This window comes from Lithobates pipiens, unplaced genomic scaffold, assembly GCF_037356315.1.
Source record: "Lithobates pipiens isolate NorthernLeopardFrog02 unplaced genomic scaffold, aLitPip1_a1.2 Scaffold_3, whole genome shotgun sequence".
Taxonomy (NCBI): domain Eukaryota; kingdom Metazoa; phylum Chordata; class Amphibia; order Anura; family Ranidae; genus Lithobates; species Lithobates pipiens.
Window position 1 is genome coordinate 166,862,305 of NW_027507790.1, and position 26,907 is coordinate 166,889,211.

Genomic DNA, 26,907 nt, shown 5'->3' on the forward strand with positions numbered 1-26,907 from the left:
CAAAATAGGGGAAATATTTATGGCATTTTTATTATTATTATTTTTTTTTACTAGTAAGCAGTCATCAGTATCGGGACTGTGACATTATGGTGGACAGATCGGACACTTTTGACACATTTTTGGGACCACTGGCATTTATACAGCGATCAGTGCTATAAAAGTGCACTGATTACTGTGTAAATTTCACTGGCAGGGAAGGGGTTTACACTAGGGGGAGATCAAGGGATTAACTGTGTTCCCTAGGGAGTGATTCTAACTGTAGGGGGAGGAGACTGACTGGGTGAGGAGAGCGATTGTTGTTCATACTTGAACAACAATCGCTCTACTTACCCCTGACAGCACGGAGGTCTGTCTGTTTACATTGACAGATCTCCATTCTGCCTCTGCCTCTGCCTAGTGGTCAAAAGGCGAATCGACGTACAGTTATCTTGGTTTGCCCAGGGCAGCCAACCTGGCGCAGTACAACTGGTAGGGAAGGGTTTAAAGTGATTGTAAAGTCTCGCTTTTTTTTCCCTATAAAAATAACAAACATGTTATACTTGCTCTCTGTTGCAATGGATTTGCACAGAGCAGCCCAGATCCTCTTCTTCTTCGGTCCCTCTGCTGTGCTCTTGGCCCCTCCCTCCTTGTTCAGTGCCCCCACAACAAGCAGCTTTCTATGGGGGCACCAAACTTAGTCACACTGTGTCCATTCAGACATGGAGCCCTGACCCGGCCCCATCTCCTCTCTCCCCTGATTGGCTATCTGACTTTGATTGACAGCAGTGGGAGCCAGTGGCGCCGCTGATGTGTCTCAGCCAATCAGGAAGAAGAATCTCCGATGGCTGAGACACTTGTGGACTGAGAGGGACCTCGGGTAAGTGTTAAGGGGGCTGTTGCACACAGAAGGCTTTTTATCTTAATGCATTAAGATAAAAACCTTCTGCTATTACAACCCCTTTAAGAGGAGCTCCAGTCTCCTCCCAAAAAATTAAATCAGCAGGTACAAATAATGTAGCTGCTGATTTTTAATATAAGGACACTTACCTGCCCCTGTATCCAGTGATGTCCTCACCCGAGACCATCTTTAATTGGCTTTGTGTGCAGGCACTGGCATATTCACCATCTTCCAACTGCACACATGCAAGCCATGCTGCGCTTTGTGATTGGTCCCGTAGTCTTCTCTGACCTGTGATGTGTCCCAGAAGACGGGGGGGGGGGCAACATCCGCTCAGATTGATGCGGCGATCTAGTGGAGTAGCAGGTACTTGTCAAAGTCAATACCTTAGCAGCCGCATTTGCATAAAAAATTGCTTGTTAGTTTCAATATATGGGGATGTGGTGTGGTGACTTCTCTTCAGGGACAGTTATTGCAATATTAACCGCCTCAGATCCGCGCTATAGCCGAATGACAGCTACAGCGTGCATCTGCTGTGCCGGAAGGATGTCTATTGATGTCCTTCCCTTTGCAGGCTCGCCACGCCACCCTTAAGGGTGCTGCACAGCGCGTGCTGTGATCACCTGAGTCAAAGAGACTCGGGTGATCACAGATCAGAGTAAGGGGCCGATCCTGGCCCCTTACCAGTTGATCAGCTGTCAGCCAATGACAGCTGATCACGTGATATAAACAGAGGCTCGGTAATCATTTTCCTTTTCTTCTCATGCTGACAGCGTGAGGAGAAAAAAAGCTGATAACCAGCTTCTGTTTGAAAGGACATTGGTCCCGACGAGGAAGAGCCACATATGTGCCCACCAGTACCGCCTTTCAGTGCCCATAGTAAGTGCCAGAAATCAGTGCCACCTATCAGTGCCCACAAGTGCCACCTATCAATGCCCATCAGTGTCACCAACCAGTGCCGATCAGTGCCCATCACTGCCACCCATCATGCCACCTATTAGTGCCATTCGGTGCTACCCATCAGTGCCCTCCAATGTCACCTATTAGCGCCCATCAGTGCCGCCTCATCAGCGTACATCAATGAAGGAGAAAAATTACCTGTTTTAAATTTATTAACAAAATATAAAAATGCACTGTTTGAGCACTGAAGGTGGAGCGTTGTATCTGTGGAGCATGTTTGCACCTGTGACAACATTGCATGATTATTGTTAAACTGTCACTACTGGATATTCAGCTATTGGACAGCACTGGAATATTTTTTGAACACTTTACATTGCACATGGACTTTCTTTTGTTTTTCTTTTTTGCTACTTTTGCACTGTGATTTTGTCACATTTTTTTGTTTGTTATATTTGCACATTTTATAATATTGGACTGTCTATTCATGTTTTATGCGACTTTGCACTTTAAGTATTGTGATAATTTTTGCACTCTTGTGTTTGCACATGCATTGATGTACAGCATTTTGAGATTTGCACATTTATTTATATATATGTACAGATATTGATTTATGATATTTAGTAGGTATTTCAAAAAGGCAGCGCTACATAACCTTTTTTACATTTTACTAGATAGTGTGGAGATCATTATTTATGTTGGCGTCTTTCGTTTTAGGTAGTTTAGTTGAGGTTTGTTTCATTTGAGATTGGGCGCACTAGTACCTTATTCATAGTATTCTTAGGTAAGCAAGGTGTTAACCTTTTGGAAAATATAAAAACCAAGGACAGCCAGGCAAGGAGCATTTTCCGAATAAAGCCAGAAATAGTAGCCCACTTGTATTTCTCATTACACGTGTACATTGATCATGAAGACCTTTTTATTTTCAGACTGAAGCGGACTATATTTTATATTGGTAGTTCAGATGGTACACTTCCTTTATAGAGTGATCTTTCTGTTGCATTGGCACAGCAAATTGTTGGCATGTTTGGGTGATTGTCTAATCAAGCATTCATTTACAGACACGTTTAATTTCTGCTATCATCTTTTCTCATTTACAGTGTATTTTGGGATCTGTATTGTGCTGCTCCAGAGAGACGGGAAACCTGTGAACATTCAAGTGAAGCAAAAGCCTTTCATGACTACGTGAGTGATTGGTTTCCGTAGCTTTCTTTGTTTTTTCCCTTGGTAATAAGGCTTCTGACTACTGTGGGCAGTCACAATTGTATGAAAGCTATGACTGCAAATTGTGCATACTATGTTCACGCATTCATAGAGGTATGAGGGTTGAATTACTAAAATGGGAGAGTGCAAAATCTGGTGCAACTATATATAGAAACCAATCAGCTTCCAGGTTTTTTTTTTTTTTTTGTTTGTTTTTTTTAGCTTGATTGAACAAGCTGAATTTAGAAGCTATAGCCTGGTTCCCTATAAGAGCCATCATAACTGGTCTGACACAAGTGAAAAAGGTTCCTGCACTACTTTGGTGCGACTTTGGTCATACTTCAGCCCATTAAATATCATTGAAGTCAGATCAAAGTAGGATCCTTGTCCTAGCCATCTGACTTGTGACATCTGACATGGTGATTACAACAGCAGCAAAAGGAATTTATGTCACACTGGGATTATTTTGATTGGTCAAAGGACAAGTCGTACTAGCAAAAAGTCGGATCAAAATAGTATCCTGTTCATTCAAGTCGGATGGATGTAGGAGCAATGTAGGACCGATGTCGCAGAGCAAAGTAGGATGACAGTCGTATGACTGTCGTGTAGTATCAGTGTGAACCCAGCCTGAAGGTGGGTTTGAAATCATTTGAGTTCAGCTGAACTCACACAATTTCAAACCCACATTTCAGTCCAACTTCAGGAGCAATCTCAGAGACCTCTGTGCTGGTTCCTGCACTGATTTCTATTGAAATCGCCCCCCGAAGTTGCCAAACGTAGAGCAGGAACTGCTTTTAGGAATCGGTGAGGCGCCTCAAAGTCTGCTGCCGGTGCTACAGTAACATGTTACATATTACACCCTGAATATGGGTGTAACATGTTATGAAAGGTGAACTTATCCTTTAAAGACTAAGTGGCCATGCGCTAGAGTTAGCACAGTTAAGGGCTAGTGTGCCCCAAACCCAATTACATTTTTCAGGCAATGGAAGGGGGCCAACTCACCTACTGACTTCTATTCTATAGTAGAACTCTCCACACCTAAAGTGACATTAACCCCCCCCCCCCCTTTTTTTTTTTCTAAAATAACAAACATGTCATACTTACCTGCTCTGTGCAATGCTTTTGCACAGAGCAGCCTCAATCCTCTTCTGGATTCCCCGCCAGCACTCTAGGCCCCTCCTCTCCGACGAGTGCTACTTTCAATGCGGGTACCCACTCAGGCTTGCTCCCTAGCTGCCCTGTATTTGTCTATTGACACAGAGCATGCTGGGGCCAATGGTAGTACAGGAATGCTGCAGTACAGAAGGTTTTATACCCAAATGCATAGAACGCAGTAAAGTAAAAAACATGAAGGCTTTAGAACCACAGTAGTCATATTGTAGAATTAGCACAGTTAAGGACTAGTGTACCCCAAACCCAATTACATTTGCCAGGCAATGGAAGGCGACAAACTCACCTACTGTCTTATTTTATCTTAGTGATGTATGCCTGCTGTACATTGCTCCACTTCTTTAACCATAATCTTAGGCCGCGTACACACGGGCGGACTATCCGTCCAACTAAGTCCGTCAGACAATCCGACAGACAGTCCGTCCTACTTTTGAATGAACGGACTTGACCACACACGACAAACAGACAGTCCGCTGAAAGCTTGCGCGATGACGTGTACAGCACGTACGACGGGACTAGAAATACGACGTCCAATACACTGCAATGCAACCTTCGGCCGTGTAAATCCTTTCTGAGCATGTGCCATACTTAGTCCGTCCAACTTGCCTACTCACGAGCAGACTGTCCGCTGAAACCAAGTTTGGACGGACAATATTACGGAAATTCCGAAAGACTTAGTCCGCCAGACTGTTCGCTGAAAAAGTCAGCTGAAGCCCACACACGAGCGGATTGTCCGCTGAAACACGTTTCAGCGGACCAAGTCCGTCAGACAGTCCGCTCGTGTGTACGCGGCCTTAGGCTGCCCACAGATGAGCAGATATTGAGGGCGTTGTCTGTCCTTGGACAAGCATCAGAACATGGAATTTTTTTTCCAGATGCTGACAGAAACGCATACACTTTTCATCTGCTCCTTCTCTCGTCTTCATAGTAGAGTGATGCTTCCGTAGGGATTTTTCCACACACTGGAACATTTCAAGTGACTTTGATTGGCAGACATTTATCATTATTGCCTACTTGCAGAATTGGGCAATCATAAGCAATATGAAAATAAGGAGCATTGCTTGCTTTTATCAAGTGGTCTAAGGACATCCTTACTCCTATACCCCTGTCACTTAAAATAAACTGAAATTAGAAGTCGCTGCAGGAGGTTATCAGACCTAAGAACGTAGGTGCAGGTATCATGCAAGGTACCTTAGAGATATGGGTAGGTGATGAGTGATTCAGCTAGTCGGCATCAGCCAAATATTGGAGATCAATTTTAGTTGGATTGACCTTTTAAAATAATGTAAAGAATTCTAAGAAACTAATGGGCAATAATTCTAATTTCAGTCAGTGTTAGTGGTTATCGGAGATCACAACAATATATCATTATAGTTTTAATAAAAGCTTGAGAATGAAAGAACATGTATTCTGAGTTTGATTATCATTTGTTGTGTAAAAAATTGTTTCATGTTCATTGTGTATTTTGTTTGTAAACTTTATGGATTTTGGAGTTTGTTCGTTTTTTTATGTTTTTGACTTTTTATTGTTTGTTCTGTTTATTATGGAAAAACGTATTGCCGTGTGATTAGATTATATGCTTTGAGTTGGCTAACGATAAGCAGGATTTGATCAATTGTATTTTGCCTAAAACCTGTGTTCCATCCAGAAGTTTATTTAGTTTGTTTGTTCGAGTCACCAGGACAGAGAGAATGAACCAACCTAACAGCGACACAGATGGCAATAAAAACCTGGGTAGTTGGTCAATAAAATCTCCAAACAAAAATCCAAAATCTTTAATCGTTCAACTGGTGACAGCGAGAAAAGCAAAGACTTGCCCATCCATTTTTACGACCACAAACTCCCTCTTCATCAGTGCTAAAGAGAGAGGATAAAAATATGACAATGAAGCAAAATTGCTGCTAGAAAAGATTCACAAAAAAGAATGGTAGTAGCACCGACTCAAAGGTGTATAACTTATTTTATCTGATCAACAATTTTTAAGGCGTTTACTCATAGGCAAACCTAATTATTTTTGTCAGTCATATTTTTTTGCTGTTTACTATTCTTTTTATATTATTATGTGTAGTTTCTAGCTACAATTTTTCTTCATTTTCGATGAAGGGGGATTTTGTGGTCCCCAAAACACTTTGGCTGTCCTTTTGCTTTTCTTTTTGTCACCAGTTGAACAGTTAAAGACTATCAAGATTTTCATTTGGAGATTTTAGAAAAGACTTTGTCCACCTTTCAAGTAAAAATGTGTCCAGCACCCTGCCATCACCTGTTCTAGAGCAATAAAAACCTGACGGGGCGCTAAACTTCCCCTGCTCTATCCAAAACTACTATGGCTGAAGCTTGTTTTCTACATTGGGTTTGGAATATTTTATGTTTTATAAATTATTTTATTTTTAGTCATATCTTTCTTGATATTATTCTGTATTTGTTTTCTGGTATTGTGTTAATTGGTTCATCAAGTTTAACCTTGGCTTCACTTTTAATTAAATATTTGCTAGAGCACTTAATAATTAGTGCATCAGCACCTGTGGGGGAACTCCATCTAATGCCGGCCATACATGGTTCGAATTTCGAAAGAATTTTCTTTCGAAAATCGTATCTAAGAATTTTTGTACGAATTTCGCACCATTAGTGGGCTGCAGCAACCGCAGATTTTCGTACGGAAATCAAATTTGAGGAATCGGACATGTTGGAAATTTTTTGAGAAACAAAAGATTTTCTAATCAATGATGGGAGAATTGTGCAAGAGATGTAATAAGAAAAGAAAATTTTATGCCAGCCATACACGGTTCGAATTTTGAAAGAATTTTCTTTCTAAAATCGTATCCAAGAATTTTCGTATGAATTTCGCACCATTTGTGGGCTGCAACAACAGCCGATTTTCGCGCGGAAATAAAATTTGAGGACTCGGACATGTTGGAAATTTTTGGAAAAACAAACGATATTCTAATCAATGATGGGAGAATTGTGCGAGAAATGTAATAAGAAAAGAAAATTTACGGAGAGAAAAGAAGATTCCCCATCACGAAAATTCTTTTCTGTAGCAACATGAGGTGAAATTGAAGGCTTGGTCGGCCGAATTTCAAAAAATCAATGGTGGCATCATCGGATCACAAAAAAAAGAACTTTCTGATTTTGAAAAGAAAATTTGCTTGAATTCGACCATGTATGGCCTGCATAACGGAGAGAAAAGAAGATTCACGGCCACAAATTCTTTTCTGTAGCAAAATGAGGTGAAATTTGAAGGCTTGGTCTGCCGGATTTCGAAAATCAATGGTGGCATCATCGGATCACAAAAAAAAAAAAAGTTCTGATTTTGAAAAGAAAATGTGTTCAAAATTCGACCATGTATGGCCTGTATTAGACCCCTTTCACATTGGGGTGGTTTTCAGGCGCTTTCACGCTGGAAATGGCCTCTGCTAAGCGCCTGATAACCGCCTCCCATTCATTAAAATGTGACTTTTCACACTGGGGTGGTGCGCTTGCGGGACGTTCCAAAAAGTGCTGCAAGCAGCATCTTTGGGGCGGTTTGGGAGCGCTGTATTTGTATTTGGAATGAATGGCCCAGCACTTTCATGAAGTGCCTAAAAAGCGCGTCCGAAGCACCACTGGAATTTGTAAGCTCTTCTTTGGGGTTAAAAATCTCCCTGCTAGCGGCCGAAAAGTGCTGCTTAAATAGCGCTAAAGCTCCGCTAAAATGAGCACAGCTTTAGCGCTAATGTGGCTGTGGCCCCAGTGTTTAAGGGGTCTTATGTAGGTTCCTCTGATAGTGTTGCAATGATGCTGCACTGCTCTTGAACTCTGAGCAGTGTTGTCACCCTTACGTAGGCTGCCTCTACTTGTGCTTCATTATGGATGAAAAGCTGTTGCAGAGAGTGTGGTTATCATCATTGACATTGCTGATTCAGAAGGCTGTAGCTCATCTATCAGCACCTGGCCAGATCAAGTTGTCAATCCAGGAAGCAGTTGGCACAACGCTACCTCTGTTGCTAATACCTCCCGCTGTGAGCTGCAGTGTCTGGAAGGGGGATCACGTGAGACACAAATGTAGAATTTTGGCTCACTCAGGGGATGCAAAGGAAGTTTGTGTTTACTTTATGTGTGTTGTACTTCACATGGTAACTGTATCTGGTACTTGTTCAGTCCATTTTACTTTTAGGGGGGAAGTTTAAAGTGATTGTAAAGTCTCCCCCTTTCTTTTTTCTTTTTTTACAATAACAAACACGTTATACTTACCTGCTCTGTGCAGGGGTTTTGCGCGGGCAAGCCTGGATCCTCTCCTTCTCGGGTCCCTCTTTGCTGCCCCTGGCCCCTCCCTCCTGTTGATATTGAATGCCCCCACAGCAAGCAGCTTGGTATGGGGGCACCGAACCGAGCTGCAGCTCCGTTTGGCTTCGCCCCCCCATCTCTCCTGATTGGCTAACTGGCTTTGATTGACAGCAGCAGGAGCCAATGGCGCTGCTGCTGTGTCTCAGCAAATCAGGAGGGAGAGTCTCGGATGGCTGAGGGATTGGTGGACAGAGATGAGGCTCAGGTTATAGGGGGGCTGAGGGAGGGCTGCTACACACAGAAGGCTTTTTATCATAATGCATAGAATGCATTAAGATTAAAAACCTTATGACTTTTACAGCTCCTTTAAAAAAAATAATGGTGTTTTGAGGTTCTTTGTGTATTTAGAGATCTGTTAATTAGACGTGGTGTTTCTAAACGTGTCACCACACTGCCACTATGTAATGGACACTTTCAAGCACATCTGCACCCTCTACTTCCTCCTTTCAAAATCCCCACTATTGGCCAATGGGGCTGTCCGGGAAAGTGTTGGACTAGTAGAGAGACAAATAAAAGAAAGCAGTCTAGTCCTCCATTTCTTGCTTTGCCCTGGAAAAAATCTACTAATTGATATCCAGTTGATATAGGGACCCAATCCCTTTGCACCGTATTTTACCTGCAACTCCCGATGGGTGTTGGCCTTGCAACAGAAGCAGGGGGTCATATTTGCACATTTGGTGGGAATGTGATTTGATCTATTCAATTTGGAGCAAAAATTTTCAGATAATGAGAGTTACAATGAGTCTCTCCCTCCCTCCCCTAAAATTGCCTCCTTTATCTATCTTACTGGGGTCTGTCTGATCTCAAAAGGCTTGACTCTTTCAGCTGCCAGGCAGCTCATATCTAGATATTGGAAGATTAAATGTTAGGGTCCATTCACACAGGGGCAACACGACTTTGAGCGAGACTTTGGGAGGCAACTTGGACACGACTTGAGTATGAATCACAGCACGACTTGAGGCTAACTTGAAGTTGCTTCCAGGACAGGGGACTTTGCCAGTGGCCAATCACATAATAATCAGCCCTGTGGGAGGGAGGGGTTTGCCTAGAAAACTATTTTTACTTCCTGGAAAGTTGCTTCAGTTAAGACAGGGGATCAGACTTGGAGGCAACTTCTATTGAAATCAATGGGTACCAGTTGCCTAGAAGTCGGATTGAAGTAGTACAGGAACCTTTTCTGAAGTCGGAGCAACTTCAGTAGTGTGCATTAAGACGGCTCTCATTCACTTACATTGATTTTATGATGTTGCGCGACTTAAGGCAACTTGGGACGACTTCAAGTCGGATCCAATGTTGCTCCTGTGTGAATGGACTCTTATTATTATTTGCGTATATGGTTTATAAAAATATTTGTTTAAATAACATTTGTTTTACAAATTTTAAAACCTGACAAATGTTTCCCAGAGCATTATGGGTTAGCTATAGAGGCAGAAAAATAAACTATGGCAGGCCATACATTATGCAAATTTCTTTCCTTCAACCATGGACTGTGTTGATGGGGGGGAATCCATCCCGCGCTGCGCTATAGTATTCAGACGGCGGCTATAGTTACTGACAGGCTGGTTGTATCAACTGAACAACCAGCCTGCCCATACATATATTCAAATTCAAATTTCAATCTGCCTATGGCCAGCTTAAATATGTTTTGCAGATCCATTTTGCAGCTCCATTTATCTGACAGAAAAATTGGATTAAGCTAAGGAACGAGTCCTTGTTCTGAGGGCTCATAAAGTTCTATAAACAATGGAAATCTTTCAGCATAGCTAAAAGGTAATAATGTGAGTAATGTGAAAAGAAGACTGGAGCACTGCCTACTGGTGTGGCAAATGAAAACATATTTGTAAAATTTCATATTTAGCCTAGTAAAATAATTTTAAGCTATTGTACGAGGGGGTGCTGATAAGTAGTGAGCCTTACCCAGAAAAAATTGAGCGAGGAAGCTGTAAATTGCAGGGTGTACTGGCAATGGTGCAAAAGTCAACTACCTAGGATTTTAACTAGTCTTTCTTTTTCAGGCCCAAAATGAACATGGCAGCAGACAAATTCAATGTGGAAGAGCATAGGACCATAATCCAGTTCCTGGTTCTCCAAGGGAAAGGTGCGAAGCAGATCCATGATGAATTGTCACAAACTTTGGGTGACCATCGTCCTTCATTTGCAACGTTGGATCATCAATTTTAAAACTGGCCATTTCGGTGTTGAAAGTGAGAAACCCAGTGGAAGGCCTGTTTCTGTCTCTGTGCCTGCAAAAGTCAAAGGTTTTGGGATCCACTTTTTGCTGTAAGCTTTCTCATTTCTCAATTTGTGGGGAATAATGGCACCAACACTTTCACATGATATTCCCAGATGTGTATCAATACTTTTGGCTGATATTCGTCAGTCCTCCATTATCATGTCGTGGGTGGCTTTCACGTTTCCAGGCACAGAGACAGAAACAGGCCTTCTACTGGGTTTCTCACGTTCAACACCGAAATGGCCAGTTTTAAAATTTACGACCCAACATTGCATATCAGGGGCACTGTCACCCAAAGTTTGTGACATTTCATCATAAATCTGCTTTGCACCTTTGCAGGAACTTGATTATGGTCCTATGCTCTTCCACATTGAATTTTTCTGGGGGTGCTGCCATGTTCATTTTAAACTTAAAAAAGAAAAGTTAAAATGATAAGTATCGTATTTATCGGCGTATAACCCGCACAGGTGTATAACAAGCACATTCATTTTAAGAGGGAAGTTTCAGGAAAAAAAATGTAAATTTTAGTATTGGCGTTTAACACGCACATGGCTATTTGCACCCGATTTTCATGGTGGAAAAGTGAGTGTTATACGCCAATAAATACAGTAGTTGATTTTTGCACCATTTGATATGGAGAAATTGGGCAGTACACCCTGCAGTTTACAGCTTCCTTGCTTAATTTTCTAAGTAAGGCTCAATACTTATCAGCACCCCCTCGTATTGCTGTCCATATTAAATAACGAAAAAATGTACAAAACCCCCATACATTTACTTGAAGGATTTCCAGTAATTCTCCTGTACTGAGCTCTCGAATGATGTTCATATTGGCTGTGTCTTCTCGCTGTGCAGACTGCACCACTGCTTTTTAAATAAAACAAATTACATTGGAAACAGAGCAGCTTCTCCCGCACACATCACATTCCATAGCACAGCTAAGCTCTTCCTTGTCGGGAGTTTGCCGAGTCAGCACTGGTAACCAGAGAATGAGTATATCATTGCGTTGCTGTCTGACAGGGAAATGTCATAGTTTGAATTTTCTGTAATTATTCCTAATGATAATTTAATGTGCTGTGTTATAAGCCTGAAACAGTATCTTGCTAATTTTAAACGGTATTTTTGCAACCACAAAGCATGCAACAATTATTTCTCAACAATACAGCTGTGTAATTATTTCAGGAAGCAAACTTTAAAATTCATTAAACCTGATTACTAAATATGAATCAAACTCGCTTTGTTTTTTCCACTGAAAATAGAAAAAAAATGGATTTCTGGGGATAACATGTCGGTTTAAACATGGCCGGTCATTTTGTTGCTGTGGTTAGCAATTCTTTTCTGGTTTTATTCTTAGATGCTATGAGGACAGATCTGTTCTTCTCTATCCCAGTCGATGCTGCTATTTTTTTTTTTTTCTTCTGCGGCTGTGAGCTTAAAATATAACTCTGACGATTGTCTTGGCACCCAGAGTATACATTAGATCTGTTGGTGAATTAACAAAGCACCGCAGCAGAAATTGGGAATAGATAAAGATACCCAGTGATATCAGGTGGTCAGTGTTCTTCCCAGGTTCTTGGAGTGTGCCCCGTGGGGTATTTCCGCTGAGATTTGGCAGATCTTTGCGCAAGTTTTTTTTTTTTTTTAACCGATTAAATAGTCTATTGTTTCCTAGTGTTGACATCAGCATTAGGGGTGTACATGAATCCAGTTAAAGAAGAAACTCTAGTTTTTTGGATTAATTATCAAGATTTATATTTTTTCACAAAAGCACAATTGATACATGCACAGGATTCCAAGAGTGCCTTTGGTTATTTAAAAGAGTATTATTAGAGTATTATTAGAGTATTATTAGAGTATTATTAGAGTATTATTAGAGTATTATTAGAGTATTATTAGAGTATTATTAGAGAGTATTATTATTATACAGTTTTTTATGTAGCACAAACAGTTTGTGCAGCGGTTTACAATATAAAGGGAGACAATACGCCAACAGTACAATTCAGAACATGAAGGTTAGAGTATGGTAGACATCTGTCATTAAGACCTCCAAGGGATTTGTATGAAGAAAAAGAAAAAAAATCTCTGCTTTACTATATTACTTTTGAGCTACTGAATTCTGTAAACAGGTTTTTTTTTTTAACAACAGCAAGTAAGGAAACGTGATAAATAAAAAGAAGCCAACAGCTCCACCTGCTTAACCAATGGAGGACATTGGATGTGCTCAACATGCCCCCCCCCCAAAAAAATCATCCTAGTACATAGTACATGATGTGGTATTGACAAAGTATGTTTATCGTATGAAACGTGTCAGTATGTTCCTCCCTCTGCCTATATGCCGATCGTGATATGCTTTAATTGATATTAATAAAATTTAATTGCATCGTTTGTGGGAGTGACTTCTTTGTTTATGCTAATTTCTGTGGCAGTGACAGGGTTTGCTTCCTACTCTACAGACCGTTTACTTGGATTGCAGCCTTGCCGGGTCACCTGGAGCAGCGGGACTTCTTTTTTTTTTTTTTTTTTGTACATGTATAGCATATTCAGTCTTTCTGCCCCTGTGCTGCTCCCCCCGCTGCTGGCAATTGTTGGCGGGATTTGCTGTGTACATACATGAACTCTAGCAACAGCAGCTAACAAAAAAGGAACCATGTCTATCAACACTGTTCATTTGGAAAAGAGAGATTCCAAGTAACATAGTTGTTTTGTATCTACTCTGTTTTATTCATCTGCAGATCAGAGAGAAGAACTTTTTTCATCTAAGGGATGCATTGTCCTTTCAACACACACACACACACACACACACACACACACACACACACACACACACACACACACACACACACACACACACACACACACACACACACACACACACACACACACACACTATGGGGTTGATTTACTAAAGGCAAATCCACTTTGCACTTCACATGCACTGCAAGTGCATTTGGAAGTAAAGTCACTGTAGATCTGAGTGGAAGCTCTGCTGATTTTATCATCCAATCATGTACAAGCAAAAATGCTGTTTTTTATTATTTTCCTTGCATGTCCCCCTCAGATCTACAGCGACTGCGCTTCCAAATGCACTTGCAGTGCAAAGTTGATTTGCCTTTCGTAAACAACCCCCTATATGTATTGGTTTGTTATCTTAAGTAATGAGTTCTTGCCGAATAAACAGATCCATAGCAGAAATGTAAAAACTGCTCCAGTCCATAGGGGGTGTACTGGTGTGAGAGGGGGAGTAGTTATAATATACAATTAATATTAATTGTATATAAAATAATATAAAAAAGGACAAATTACAGTATATAAAGCATTATACGTTTCTTTTAATGCAGGACTTGGAAAATAAGCCAAGAAACTGCTGTCAATGACAAAATGTTAACGTGAGATGCACAAAAAGAGGCTGACCTCTTTTTCTATGGGAACGTTGAATGCTATAAATTGATGTCATCTGGCAATTAAGAACATTCCTATAAGTGATAACATCTCACAAGCTAAAGTCCTTATAGTGGAAATGTAATATAGGAGAAAGAGCTTATGGCTATGGTTGGTGTGGCTTATTGTGTCAAAAAACAACAAACAAAAATTCCCAGATCACTTACCAGCCAGTCTGGGTCAATTTGGTTTGTTGCAGGCTGGCTGTTAAGTGAGCTGGGAATTTTTGTTTGTTGTGTTTTTTGAAATGCATCACCCTTTCATGTGCTCCTTGCTGCAAAGGCCAGTTATTAGTTGGGGTGGTTGACATTGGTTTCGTTAATGGGAATTGCAGGTTCTTCTCTAAAACTACAGTTACTTTCGATTTTTTTTTTTTTTTTTTTTCCTCTCCATAATTTGGAGTGAGTATCAGGTGTTACTTTTATTCTCTTTTTTTTTTTTGTTCTTTACAGCTGTTAATAGAGAATTCCGCATCCGCGTGATATCAAGAGATTGTGATCACTTTGGCATAGGAAGATTAGGATAATATCCCCTTCTGAATCTTGTTAACGCAAATACTTTTCAAGTTGCCCGCAGGCAGTAAAGTGTTGGTAGGTAGTAGTAGGTGTTGGTGTAGGAAGGAGTTAAGGGTCCTAAAGGAATAACAGTAAGTAAGTTTGTGATTATATGAGGTAGTAAACTGCCAGCAGGGCTTAAAGACAGGTGCCCATAGGTACGTCACCATACCTTTATAGTAGGGCTGTGGAAATTAAAGATTAATTCCTTGATTAATCGATACATTTTTGTTGATCAATCAAAATTATTTTGATCGGTACTCGCCTCTCTGCCGGCTTACGGGCCTTCAGGGAGTTCTGTCGGAGATGCGGTCACGGACATCGACGTCACTGGACTCCTCCCCCCTTCCCCAAGTGCCTCCGTCTGCTAACGAAGGGAAGGAGAGAGGAGTCCGGTGACGTCGAAGTTCTGGTTGAACGTAACTTGTACGGGGGAGGAGCTACGCATGACGTCACCCGCTGCTGCCCTACGAAACTAACACGATTGTCGGCTTTACATGCTGTGTTTTTATCCTCTTTATGTGAGTAGTTTGTGTTTGAACACAGAAATTAAATCTTATACATAAGGGGTGAGCACTTAGATCTTTTCTTTCTACCCATGACCTGGTGTCCGTATCGTATCACATGCCCGACGAAGGGGTCCTGCGCTGCTCCGAAACATTGCACTTTTCCTTTGTAATGTGATTCTCTTCATTAAACCTTTTGGACGAAAATTTGTCTATCCATGGTGTGCTGGCGAATATGTGCGCTTTTTTTCAGTACCAAATTGCATGAAAAGTCGCACTAGTGGAAACCTAGCCTTAACCAGCTTTGCTTATAAGCACTGGTTTACTTTATCTTCTGCTGGTCAGATCAATATTTAATCTATTTATCCAGGGCTCTTATATACTTAAGATTTTGCCAGTGAAAGACATCATGCAGTATGCTGGTATACATAATAATCCTAGTTCATATGAATGTGCAAGTATCTGACGCTCAGCCTTATGTTGGACTTGTAGGTTCTATGTAACCTCTTACTGTCCTATAATTATCTGTATAGGCATCTGATTTGAAAAGGGTTTCCAGTGACACCATTGTCATGTGATCATTCCGGTGACACCATTGTCGTCATGTGATCATTCAGAACCAATGTACTATTCCTTGCCAGTGTTCTGCCATAGTGTGTTGGCAGCATAGTAAACATAGTCCTGCTGACATGTGGGATGTTTTTCCTGTTAAAACCACAAATATTTGTACCTGCTTTAGTTGACCGCATCATGCAAGCATGTCCAAAATATAAGAATAAAAGAAACTAAACCTGCTACATAGAGATTGGAGCAGAGTATGCTTCTCTTATACATTCAGTCCAGACTCCAGTACAGCCATGTGATGGAGACAGGTACTCTTTAAATATCCTTCACAGGCTAATGCCACATTTCCATTCTCATTGCATCTAGAGTCACAATAACTTGGTGCGATGCCTCTAGCTTGGCACTGTGACACATAAATGTATGCCGGGGAATCAACGCTGTCAATTTGCATGCATTACTGCAGCGGAAGAACTGCTGAATATCACAGTAGTTTTAGTAAAAATAGATGACTATTTGGGATTTTTTCTCTTTTGATTTATGAGTTTCAGGTTTGCTGTAGTATTAAATTCTGACATCTCCATTCATCCATAGACAACCGCACGTCCTAGAGAATGTTGCCTGTATTGTGTGTCCTTGCTCTCTGCACTGTATATTGGTTGTAAATGCAGCTGTCTTTTGTATACGGCTTTTGTGTGTGGCCTGCTTTATTTTTTTTTCTGGCTGTAGCGGTGTCTCTATAGTGAAGGTATGTATTGTTATTACTGCTGCTACAGATGTATCTTTTTTTATTTTTATTTAAAGGGTTAGGTTTCTTAAACTTTTATGAACGGTATATTCGTTGCCAAAGTTCAGCAGTAGTACAAAAAAGCATACTAAAAACAGATTGCTGAGACGCAGCTTGGTGAAGGACACAAAAAAAAAGGAGGACGAGAGATCCATCTATCTGTACCAGAAGAAGAGACCAGAACATTCATGTACTTTATCAAAACAATGCAAATACCGTATTTATCGGCATATAACATGTACCTTCATTTTAGGGGGGAAGTTTCAGGGAAAAACTTTTCATTTTGAATAGAGAACTTTGAAGCAGAATAAGGATCAGTGCTCATCAGTGCAGCCTCACCATTGCCCATCTGCACCCTGAGCGGTGCCCAGCTACAGCCTCACAATTGCCCATCAATGCAGCTTAATCAATGCCCATCTGCAGCCTCACAATTGCCCATCATTGCACCTTGATCAGTGCCCATCTGCAGCCTCCCCGTTGCCATGAATGCAGCCTGAACAGTGCCCATCTGCAGCCTCCCCATTGCCATGAATGCAGCCTGAACAGTGCCCATCTGCAGCCTCACCATTGCCATGAATGCAGCCTGATCAGTGCCCATCTTCAGCCTCACCGTTGCCATGAATGCAGCCTGATCAATGCCCAGCTGCAGCCTCACCTCAGATTACTGCTGCCTGGGAGGGGGGCGGGATGAGCGTTGTCAGATTACAGCGAGAATCTCCTGTTTTACTCAGCGGCCTCTTTATTGTAAAGTCCTGCCTCCTGGACCGGCTTCTATGATAGACAGAACAGTGGTCCGATGCCGGCCCAGGAGACAGAACTTCCTATTACAGAGGCCGCTGAGTAAACAGGAGATTCTCGCTGTATGTAATCTGACGGCTCTCGTCCCACCCCCCTCCCTGTTCCCTCCTAGGCAGCCTAAATGGCAGTATCGGCATATAACACGCCCACATTTTGAAAAAGTGTGTTATACACCAATAAATAAATTAATAGAAGGTGGGAAATAAACTATGTACGATATACAGTATCTTATGGTCAACAACAGTACATATACTGCAGGGTTGTCAAACATTTCATTGCAGCCACATCAGCATTATGGTCGCCCTCAAGGGGCCTGTAAGACTAGATGTTCAGAGCACCCCCCTCCATTATGTCACAGTGTAACCCCCTTACCATGTGCTGCTGCTGGGAAGAACCTGGAAGTGGTACTGGGAAGTAGAAAGTGCAGGGTCTGTAAGAGGGCCAGAGCTAGTCCTCCTCTGCTGCTGACTCCTGAGATGGGGTAGGCAGAGAAGAGTCTTTCTGCCAGTGCATGAACAAAAGCAGGATCTGGCGGAGGAGTTCTGTCCTCCTCACTGCTGCTGACTGCTGAGACAAAGTGGGGGTGGAGACTGGGGGGGGGGGGATTCCGCAGCTACAGGAGATTTGTGAGGACCACGGGAAATGGCCTGGAGGGCCGGATTCGGCCTTGTGTTTGACATATGTGATATACAGGAATACAAGAAAACCAAGGGCTATTCTGGAGCCACCGTAGCCACAGATGTAGCATCACACTGATATTTACATGCTTTCCATTGTCAATCTGTGCAGCTCTGGCCACACTTGCTTCCTGTATCCCCATTTACCAAGTCTAAAGTTTGTAGACCTTTAGCCTAGGTCAGTGATGGGGAACCTTGGCACCCCAGATGTTTTGGAGCTACATTTACCATGATGCTCAACTACACGTCAAAGTGCATGAGCATCATGGGAAATGTAGAACCAAAACATCTGGGGTGCCAAGGTTCACCATCACTGCCCTAGGTTGCATTTTAGGGTGGACAGGTGCGAATTTACAGTGCATTTACCATGAATTTTAGGAGGCAGACAGTGAACAATTTGCAGAGATGTGAACTGTGTGCTTTGAGTTTACTGCAAGTTCAATTGAAACCTATGAAGATAAAATTTGCACTGTACCATAGGACTTTGCATCGCACCCACAGTCAACATGCACATGACCCCCCCCCCCCCTTTTTTTTTTTTCTTCTTCCTTGCACCAAATTCGCAACATATAGATGTGAACCAAAGCCATGGAATACTATGCTTTTTACATGGCCTGCAAATCTGTGTGTTCCTAAACACATCAAACCCGCTGTAAATTCGCATCAGTGTGAACCCAGGCTTAGAGGAGGTAAAAAAAAAGATAATTCCATAGCTAAACCAAGCTGCTCTAAAACTTCATAGACAAAATATAAAGCATGACCATAACAGACATGCTATAGCAACACAAAATAACATTAAGGTTAACAGTGAGTAAATAAAGTCCCAAATAAAAGAGTGCTCATGCAGATGTAAATGCTCCACTTTTCAGTGTATTCAGTGTTTCCATACAGACAGACACTCACCATAAGTTGTGGACAATACTATTGCTAGTCAGGTCAGTAGCGCTTATGTTTGGGGATATACCCCTAAGTCTCAAAATGGTTTATTTCTCTGAGTCCTTCTGATGATGGTGTACTGTCATGCTTGCAAATAAAATACCAGGGAGGATCTCATAACGTAAAACCATTGGATTTTATTAAAACACAGAAATATTGTAAAAAAATAAAATAAAAAAAATCCACACTCACATTTATAGGTGCCTATAAGAACCGGCACTGGGTATGTATGGCTTGCATAGGAAGAAAAGAATGGCCACGGCTGTGCATGTGTAGAAAACCAGCATGTCAACAGAATGATATGATGTTACCGGAAATTACGTCAGCACATAAACCACACTTTGGACGGTTTGTCCTGTTTGGACATCTTCAGGGAGTTTGGTCTATGGCCTCTTTAGGTATTTATAATCATAATCTTAACCCATAAGGTACTCATTGAAAATTAATCCCTCGTAAAGATACATAAACCTTGCCGGTTCTCATATACATTAATACATAGTGCATGAAACATATAATGTATATGGGAAATAGATTTCATGAAGTTTAAAAAAGAAATACCTATTTAGTTGCCAAAAACGCAATAAGCCTAATTAAAATGTCAAATCAGTGTTACCGCCCTCTGGTGGTTAAGAGGTATATGTGCTTCAGTTCAGCACCTGCCATTCCCAGGTGGTCCCCCATCCAAGTAACTAACCAGGCCTGACCCTGCTTAGCTTCTGAGAGCAAACAAGAACGGGCGCTTTCAGGATGGTGTGGCTATAGGCTACAAGTGCATAAATCCACTGAAAAGTAGGCTTGGAGAAAAATACTAAAATTAAAAACTTAAATTATAAGAACACTCTACACTCTGTAAATATAAAATTAAAGGGGAACTCAGAACCCCACTCTGACCTCCCCTCCCCCCCCTTTTTTTTTTTGTTTGTGGATTTTGTTATTTCATTAAGCATTTAAAACCAAACTCATCCTAAAAGAATATATTAATCAACGTCAATGTATTCAATATATAACAATAAAGAGGAACTCCCCTTTCTACCATTTTTTTTTTTTTTTTTTAAGGGTGAATCTGCTTTAGAGAAGTTAAGCACCAATAATAATTCCTGGTCATAGCCCCAGCATATTGATTTGATAATAAAGGAGCAACAGCACACACTAATGAGAATGTGGGAATAGGACTCTAGCCTATCCTACTTGTAGAAAGCACCTATTATTAGACGGCACAGCGCACTGCACAGCAATCTGATTGGTTGCTAATGCTGGGCAGCACTGTTGTACAGGGGATTACAGAAAGCTGATCTAAAGATCAACTACACTGGAGCATCAAATAAACCATTAGGGAGATACCCATTGGTATTTTCTATATACAAATAAGCCTTTCCAATTCCAGCCACTGATTTTAATTATAAATGAATTCACAGGCATTAGATGTAGACCATGAAACGTTTCTCACTCTGTGTTTGCATGGTATGGAGACCCATCTCTCTAGTCTTTCTGCCACTGTCCTACATATGTGTGCAGTCTGGCAATAGTGAATAGCCATTCTTTTTGCTATGGTTGGACCATAGAGTATATGGGTAAGTAAGCATATTTATTTGTAATTACCAGAACAGGGAAGGCTTGGGAAGGTGTTTGTTTGTGCAGGCATAGTCTGCCTTTTGCAAAAAATGTACTTGCTTTAATAAAAGAAATAAAGTGTGCGTTTAATACATTTTTGCATTGGAGCATGCAGAACACGATGGGTGCATAATGAGAGCAATGAATAGGCTTCTGCATTATTTAAATCCCAGCCTCAGGTCCGTATGGTGGTACGGACCAACCAATATGAAACTGGAGGACGTAAACAATAATTAATGACGTCACCACACTGATGCTCTATTGGGATTGTGAGTTCCCCCGCTGCCGTGGAAGATGGGACTTGTAGTCTTTCCGTTTAACAGATCTGTGTGAATGGATGGTGTGGTTGTGCAGACAGAGCCATGTGTGGCCATGCCAAATCCAAACACAGATGGAAGACTGTAGGGAGAAACATTCTGTGATTCAGGTACGTGGGGGGTTGGGGAATGTGACTTAATATGGGGGTAATGGTAAAGGTGGACAAAGCCTAATAAAATTTTAGCTCCACTTTAAGATATACAAGAGAGGCAGTTTACCTTTATTTTTATTTTTTAATGCTGACATAGCCTGACCACCATGGGGTACTGTGTAAATGAAACAGATTACCAGTAACCTAGTGTTCTGGGGCGACTATTGTAGCAAGGGGTTTCCAGTTCTGTGCATCTCTACTGCAATTCTACATCTTCATTAGTTGGCCCTTTCCATTTATTCAAACCAATTTTTCATGATCTGCTTTACATCTCTGGGAAGCCTTGGATGTTCACAAGACGACGGCATGAGGCGGCATTCCTGCCTAGATGCGTGCAGAAAATTGTTGTTCATTATAAAAAAAAATTACTACAATTTTGGTAAATTGACTAGAATTCGAACTTTAGCACAGTCTGGTTATTTCCTGGGCAGCCTTAGGCTCAAATAATTTAATGTGCACATAAACAATACTAGTAATAGTTTTTGGGGGTGCTTTGGCAGTTTTTCGTAGGGCGTTTAAAAAAAAAAGTAAAAAACTCACTTTATTTAAGACGCTGCTTATGTTTTTTTTTTTCAAGACTGAAATGGGCTATTCTGCCATGATGTGCACTTCAATCCACTTCATTCACTAGTTTCTGGGGAAGTACTTCATACGGATCAGATGTACTTTAAAAGATTGAACTGGTTGAGTAAGTGATTTACTGTGCAAACTGTGGCTGTGGAAACACAGCTGTGTCTTCTTCCCAATTCGATTGATGGAATACAGGTGTTAGGGAATCGGTCTGAAGATGCATCTGTTGGCTTCATTTACTGGACTGCTCAGTTATTGTACTTTGGATCACTTCTACTGATTTATCCACCCAAAGGGCCCGATGCATCAAAGTGTCTATACTAAGACATGGAGTTGCTTCTTCACAGCCATGAGTCGGATACATGCCTGCTCTGAAAGTATGAATGAGATTTCCTGCTGTGGGGAATCGCTTCAGTTTTACGCACTGTAGATCTGAATCCAATAGACCAGGGATCTGCAATTAGCGGACCTCCAGCTGTTGCAAAACTACAAGTCCCATCATGCTTCTGCCTTTGGGTATCATGCTTGTGGCTGCCAGAGTCTTGCTATGCCTCATGGGATTTGTAGTTCTGCAACAGCTGGAGGTCCACTAATTGCATATCCCTGCAATAACGTAGATCTTTAGAATGTTTCCACTATGGCACGTTTGTCTTTAAAAGGGAACTATAGACAAAACATACAATCTAGTAATGATTTAGCTCTATATCTGTCTACAATTTAAGTTCCATTCATGGATTTGGCCTATAGCAGCACATTTGTGATTCTGCTTTATTGAAGTGTCTTGCCATAGCTAGTCATAGCAATGTCATAAAAGAAAGAGAAAGGTTCCTCTAAGCATAGTGGTTAAAAGATTTATTACAGGCACAATGGGATTAAAATGGGCTCCTTCGTCAGGCCGCGCATGCTCCGAAACACGTTACCGCCCACCACCTTCACCTGATGTTACATCATGCGTTGCAGCTTGGTTCCAGAAGCTGGGCCACCTCATTGCATCTTCACCTTCTCACTCAACCACGTCACCAGGGACTCCGACAGCTGCAGGACGGCTCTCTCTCCCCCAGACAGACGAGGATTACAGCGATCTGCATGAGGACTAATCATTATATGCCTATTATCTCTTACTCTCTTGTAAGTGTTTTTTAATCCCATTGCCTGTAATAAATCTTTGAACCACTGCACTTAGAGGAGCCTTTCTCTTTCCTTTATGACCCTCCAGAGCTGCTTCTTCTCTATAAAGTGCTGCCTTCAGTGCCATCTCTCTACTGCCACTAAGGACCAGAAACTCAGCCTCACCACAGCGCCCTCATCTCTCCCTCTTTTACTCATAGCAATTTCAATTTTACCCAATGGTGGATTTTTCCATATTCTTTTTATATTGTTAAAAAGCAAACATGATAATAAATCAGAAAACATTGCTTCTGTCCTAAAGTAAGCTGATCTATATTACCTGTTCATGCATTGCAGGCAGATGCAGCTGACTTTTTTCACAGCTTTTGGGTGGTCGTTTATCAAATGATTGCTGTGATGTACATCCCCCCCATCCCCCAACGCATGGCATGACTATATTTTAGCTATATTTGAAGCCAGTAAACAAGCCTAATTTCGGGGGTAGGAAAACTTTGGCTCTTCAGCTGTTGGAAACCTAAGGGTCCCATGGGCATTGCAAAACAGCCACAAGAATAAATCACAGAAGCAAAGTGATGATGGAACTTGTAGTTCCGCAACAGCCGAAGGGTTGAAGCTTGCCTACCTCTGTCCTATATGTATAGACTAGGATTCAGAAAATAACAACTTAAACCTGAACTCAACCCCAGAAATACTTACCATCACCTTTCAAGGATGTGATAGTTCCATCCCTATCATTTTCTCCCTGGCTACAATGGGTGCTGGGCTTTTGGTCTTTTGCTTGGCCAGTGGTGGAATGACATCATTCCATGCATGCACAGGGGGGTCAGTGATTCCGGCATAGCTGGGAATATATACTGAGCTGTGCATATTGTGTATTCAGTAGAAGACTGCAAGCAGCAAGTAAGTGTTATTGCAAAAGACACACTGCATGCCTCTTCTGCGCAGAAGGTTTTTTTTTTTTTTTTACCTTAATGCATTAAGGTTAAAATTCTTCTGGGTGTACTTACCTGAGCTCATAGCTCCCAGCTGTCCCTGATTTTGAGGGACTGTCCCTGATTTGGAGCAATGTCCCTCTGTCCCTCTTCCCCCCTCATTTGTCCCACATTTTGGTTTGATCTATAGAATTGTATATAAAATGCACTTTTTATCTGTCAAAACGTGTTTCCCAGTGCTAAACCTTTCATCCAAATTCTAAATGGTTGCATCTGTAAAATCCAATATAAAGGAATAGTAGTGGTAAAAAAAAGCCTTTGTGAATTTGATAAACCTTTTTTTGGGTTAATTAAGGGGGTGTGCCAGGGGGCATGTCCTATGCCTACATACGTTTGGTAGTAGGTGTCCCTCATTCCCATCACAAAATGTATGGGAGATATGCCTGAGCCCCATCTCAGTCCAGTGATGTGCATGAGGGCAGCGGCTCTCCCGGGACTCTCTCTCCTCTTTGGCTCATATAGCCGCAGGAGCTCTTGGCTGCAGCTGTTGTCAGTCAAAGCCAGTGAGCCAATCAGGAGAGAGCGGGGGAGTTGAGCCACTATTGAATGTACTATTGGAAGCACTCTGCAGAGGGAGGAGCTGGGGCTGCCAGCAGGGACACAAAAAGAAGAGGATCAAGGCTGGCAGGCAAGTATAACATGTTTGTTTTCTGTTTTTTAAAGGGGTTGTAAAGGTTCATGTTTTTTCACCTTAATGTATCCCATGCTTATGACATCATGCCCAGCTCTCGCTCTTGTGAGAGTTTGCTAGGAAGGGAGGGGGGTGAGACATAAGAGGGCCAATGAGAGCTGCAGAGCAGAAGGTGTGTCTTTGTAAATCCATCAAGTGAACAGGCAGCAACTTCAGCTGCCCACAGTTAAAATGGTTGCAGCCAGACTCAGTGGAGGGAGATTTCTGCGGCATATTTGGCAAGTACAGAATCACAGTATATATAAAATAATATGCAAAGTGGTTGGAGGGAAGCTTCAGAATGGCAAAGATGTTTTTATTACAAATTATGTGAGCAGACTGCCGTGCCTCTTTAAAGCGTTAAAACCTAGGAAATGCTTATGTGTTGCCGAGCTATACTGTGTATGTTTTTTTTTTTTTGCCCAGACATTAAAGCGGAAATTCGAGGAATTCAGCTCCTTTGTAAAAAGTGAAGGCACACTAGGGGTTAAGTCCAAGGAGATGCATGGCACGTCCTGGGCTTATTTCTATTTACATCTGACCGTTTTATTACGCTCGCAGAAGGTGGCTATCACTGAATTTCTGGGAGCCCAATGCTGATGCTTCAGGTCTAAGCATCTTCAAGTTTAGAGTCGGTGCAGCTGCTATGCCCACCCCTGCCTTCCTCCTGCACATTCACAGGAGCCTTTGTATAAAGTGAACTAAAATACTTTCTCTCTTCCCTCACAGCCCCCCAGTGTCAATGTATGCTCCAGCAGAGCCATAAATAATATATATAAGATATAAATAACAGATAAATTCAGGAGAGGTCATGCACCTTCTTGGAGTTAACTCATAGCGTGCCTACACTTTCTACAATGTGGCTGAATTCCTGGAACCCCGCTTTAAGCCAATTGCAGGCATTGGCTTATGTTAAAGGGTGAATGTAGCTTCAGGGGCACTCCACTTACATTTGAATTTAGTTTGAGATGCTTTTGAGATCATTCAAAATGTAATGACCAGTACTCTTGACCTTCTGTTGACTTCCTTCCGATTTGCACCAAGCAGCTTTTGTATTACCATTGATAGTAGTTTTGATGCAAACAAAAGCTCGTAGACTCAGACCCTATAGGTCTTTAGCATATACTGTACTTTTGCATTCTCTTCCAATTTCTGCTACATTGGACACAAGTGTCGGAAATTGTACAACTGAACGCCTGCATACCAATGAGCAGGATAGAGCTTATGAGCTGAGAGTTGTGCAGTCATCTTCCGACCTCATATATCTGCATGTCAAGTAGTTTCTCCCCTACTGTAGGATGATATACAGCATACATAAAGTGTCAAAGGTGTCATTTCCTGACATTTCAATGTTTGTAGCTCGCATTAGGCTTCTTATGGCTGGTTGTATTGGAACTATCTGTATGGGTTCAGTGAATGCTGCTTGTAAGAACGGACCTCGATAAACCCTCTGAGTGGACATGCCATGCTAGGCCTGCTGTCTCCAGGAAATCTCACATACATTGTCTATAGGAAATATGGGCGTTTTAGGCTTTTCTTTATTTACTTTCTCCTCCCTGCTTGTCATATAGCTACTAGCTGACATTTCAGGTTTAGTAAGTTGCAGTTTGCACATTACATAACTGACATTTAACTTTATTAGCAAGTGTGAGCAATTTGCTCTGTGCATTGGGTGTGTCCACTGAAAGCCGGACAAATCACATCAATCCTTGTAGTCTGTCAGTGATAAGCAATGTCTGTGGGGGGGTTTACTAAAACCGCTGCACACACAATCTGGTGTAGATGCGCATAGTAACCAATCGGCTTCTAAATTCAGCTTGTTCAATTAAGCTTTGGTAGTAAAACCTGGAAGCTGATTGGTTGTTATGCACAGCTGCAACAAATTCTGTGTGCACTAGTTTTGGTAAATAACCCCATGTTTTGTATCTTGTGTGTGTGTGTGTGTACGTGTGTGTGTTTTTATTTTTAGTTTTGTTTTATGCTTTTTGCAACAAGGTATTTATAGTTGTGCAGCTAATTGGTGGTAGTTGTGTTGCTGTAGCCAGCAAATGAGTGTTTCAGTATAGTTGTCCGCAGAGGTCTAGAAGCAGGTCAATTGTAAATCTGTATTTGGAGGCGGGTGAAATTTTATGGACAAATTGTACTCATCGCTGATGTTTACTTTTCTCTGTGTAATTATGCATATTTGTGAATCCGGAAACCTTAGCCATTTGTACCTGAGCTATATTTAGTCATTTGCTTTGCAATCCTTATTTTAAAGTTGGTTAAATACTTTTTTTTTAATTTACATGAAATAATCCAGCTAGAAGAATAAACTGGCATGGGCGTGTATGTATCTTCTGCATCTGTGTTTGTATATGTGTGTGTGTATATATGTATATATGTGTGTGTATATATATATATATAACATTCATACACACACAAACACACATACACACACTATAAGGTCCTTCTAACGCTCTCTCACTTCAATTTTGCGTTCTCTCCCACCTGGGAACGAAGTACTTGTA

General features: G+C 41.5%; 1 protein-coding gene across 2 annotated transcripts in view; it reads left to right on the forward strand.

Moving 5' to 3' along the window:
* SSBP2 (single stranded DNA binding protein 2) overlaps nucleotides 1-26,907 on the forward strand; it is a 316,146-nt gene that overhangs the window by 106,476 nt on the left and 182,763 nt on the right. For both annotated transcript variants that reach the window (XM_077462453.1, XM_077462454.1), the window contains exon 4: nucleotides 2,875-2,959. In XM_077462453.1, the coding sequence (XP_077318579.1) occupies nucleotides 2,875-2,959 (85 nt within the window). The remainder of the gene's footprint in view (nucleotides 1-2,874; nucleotides 2,960-26,907) is intronic.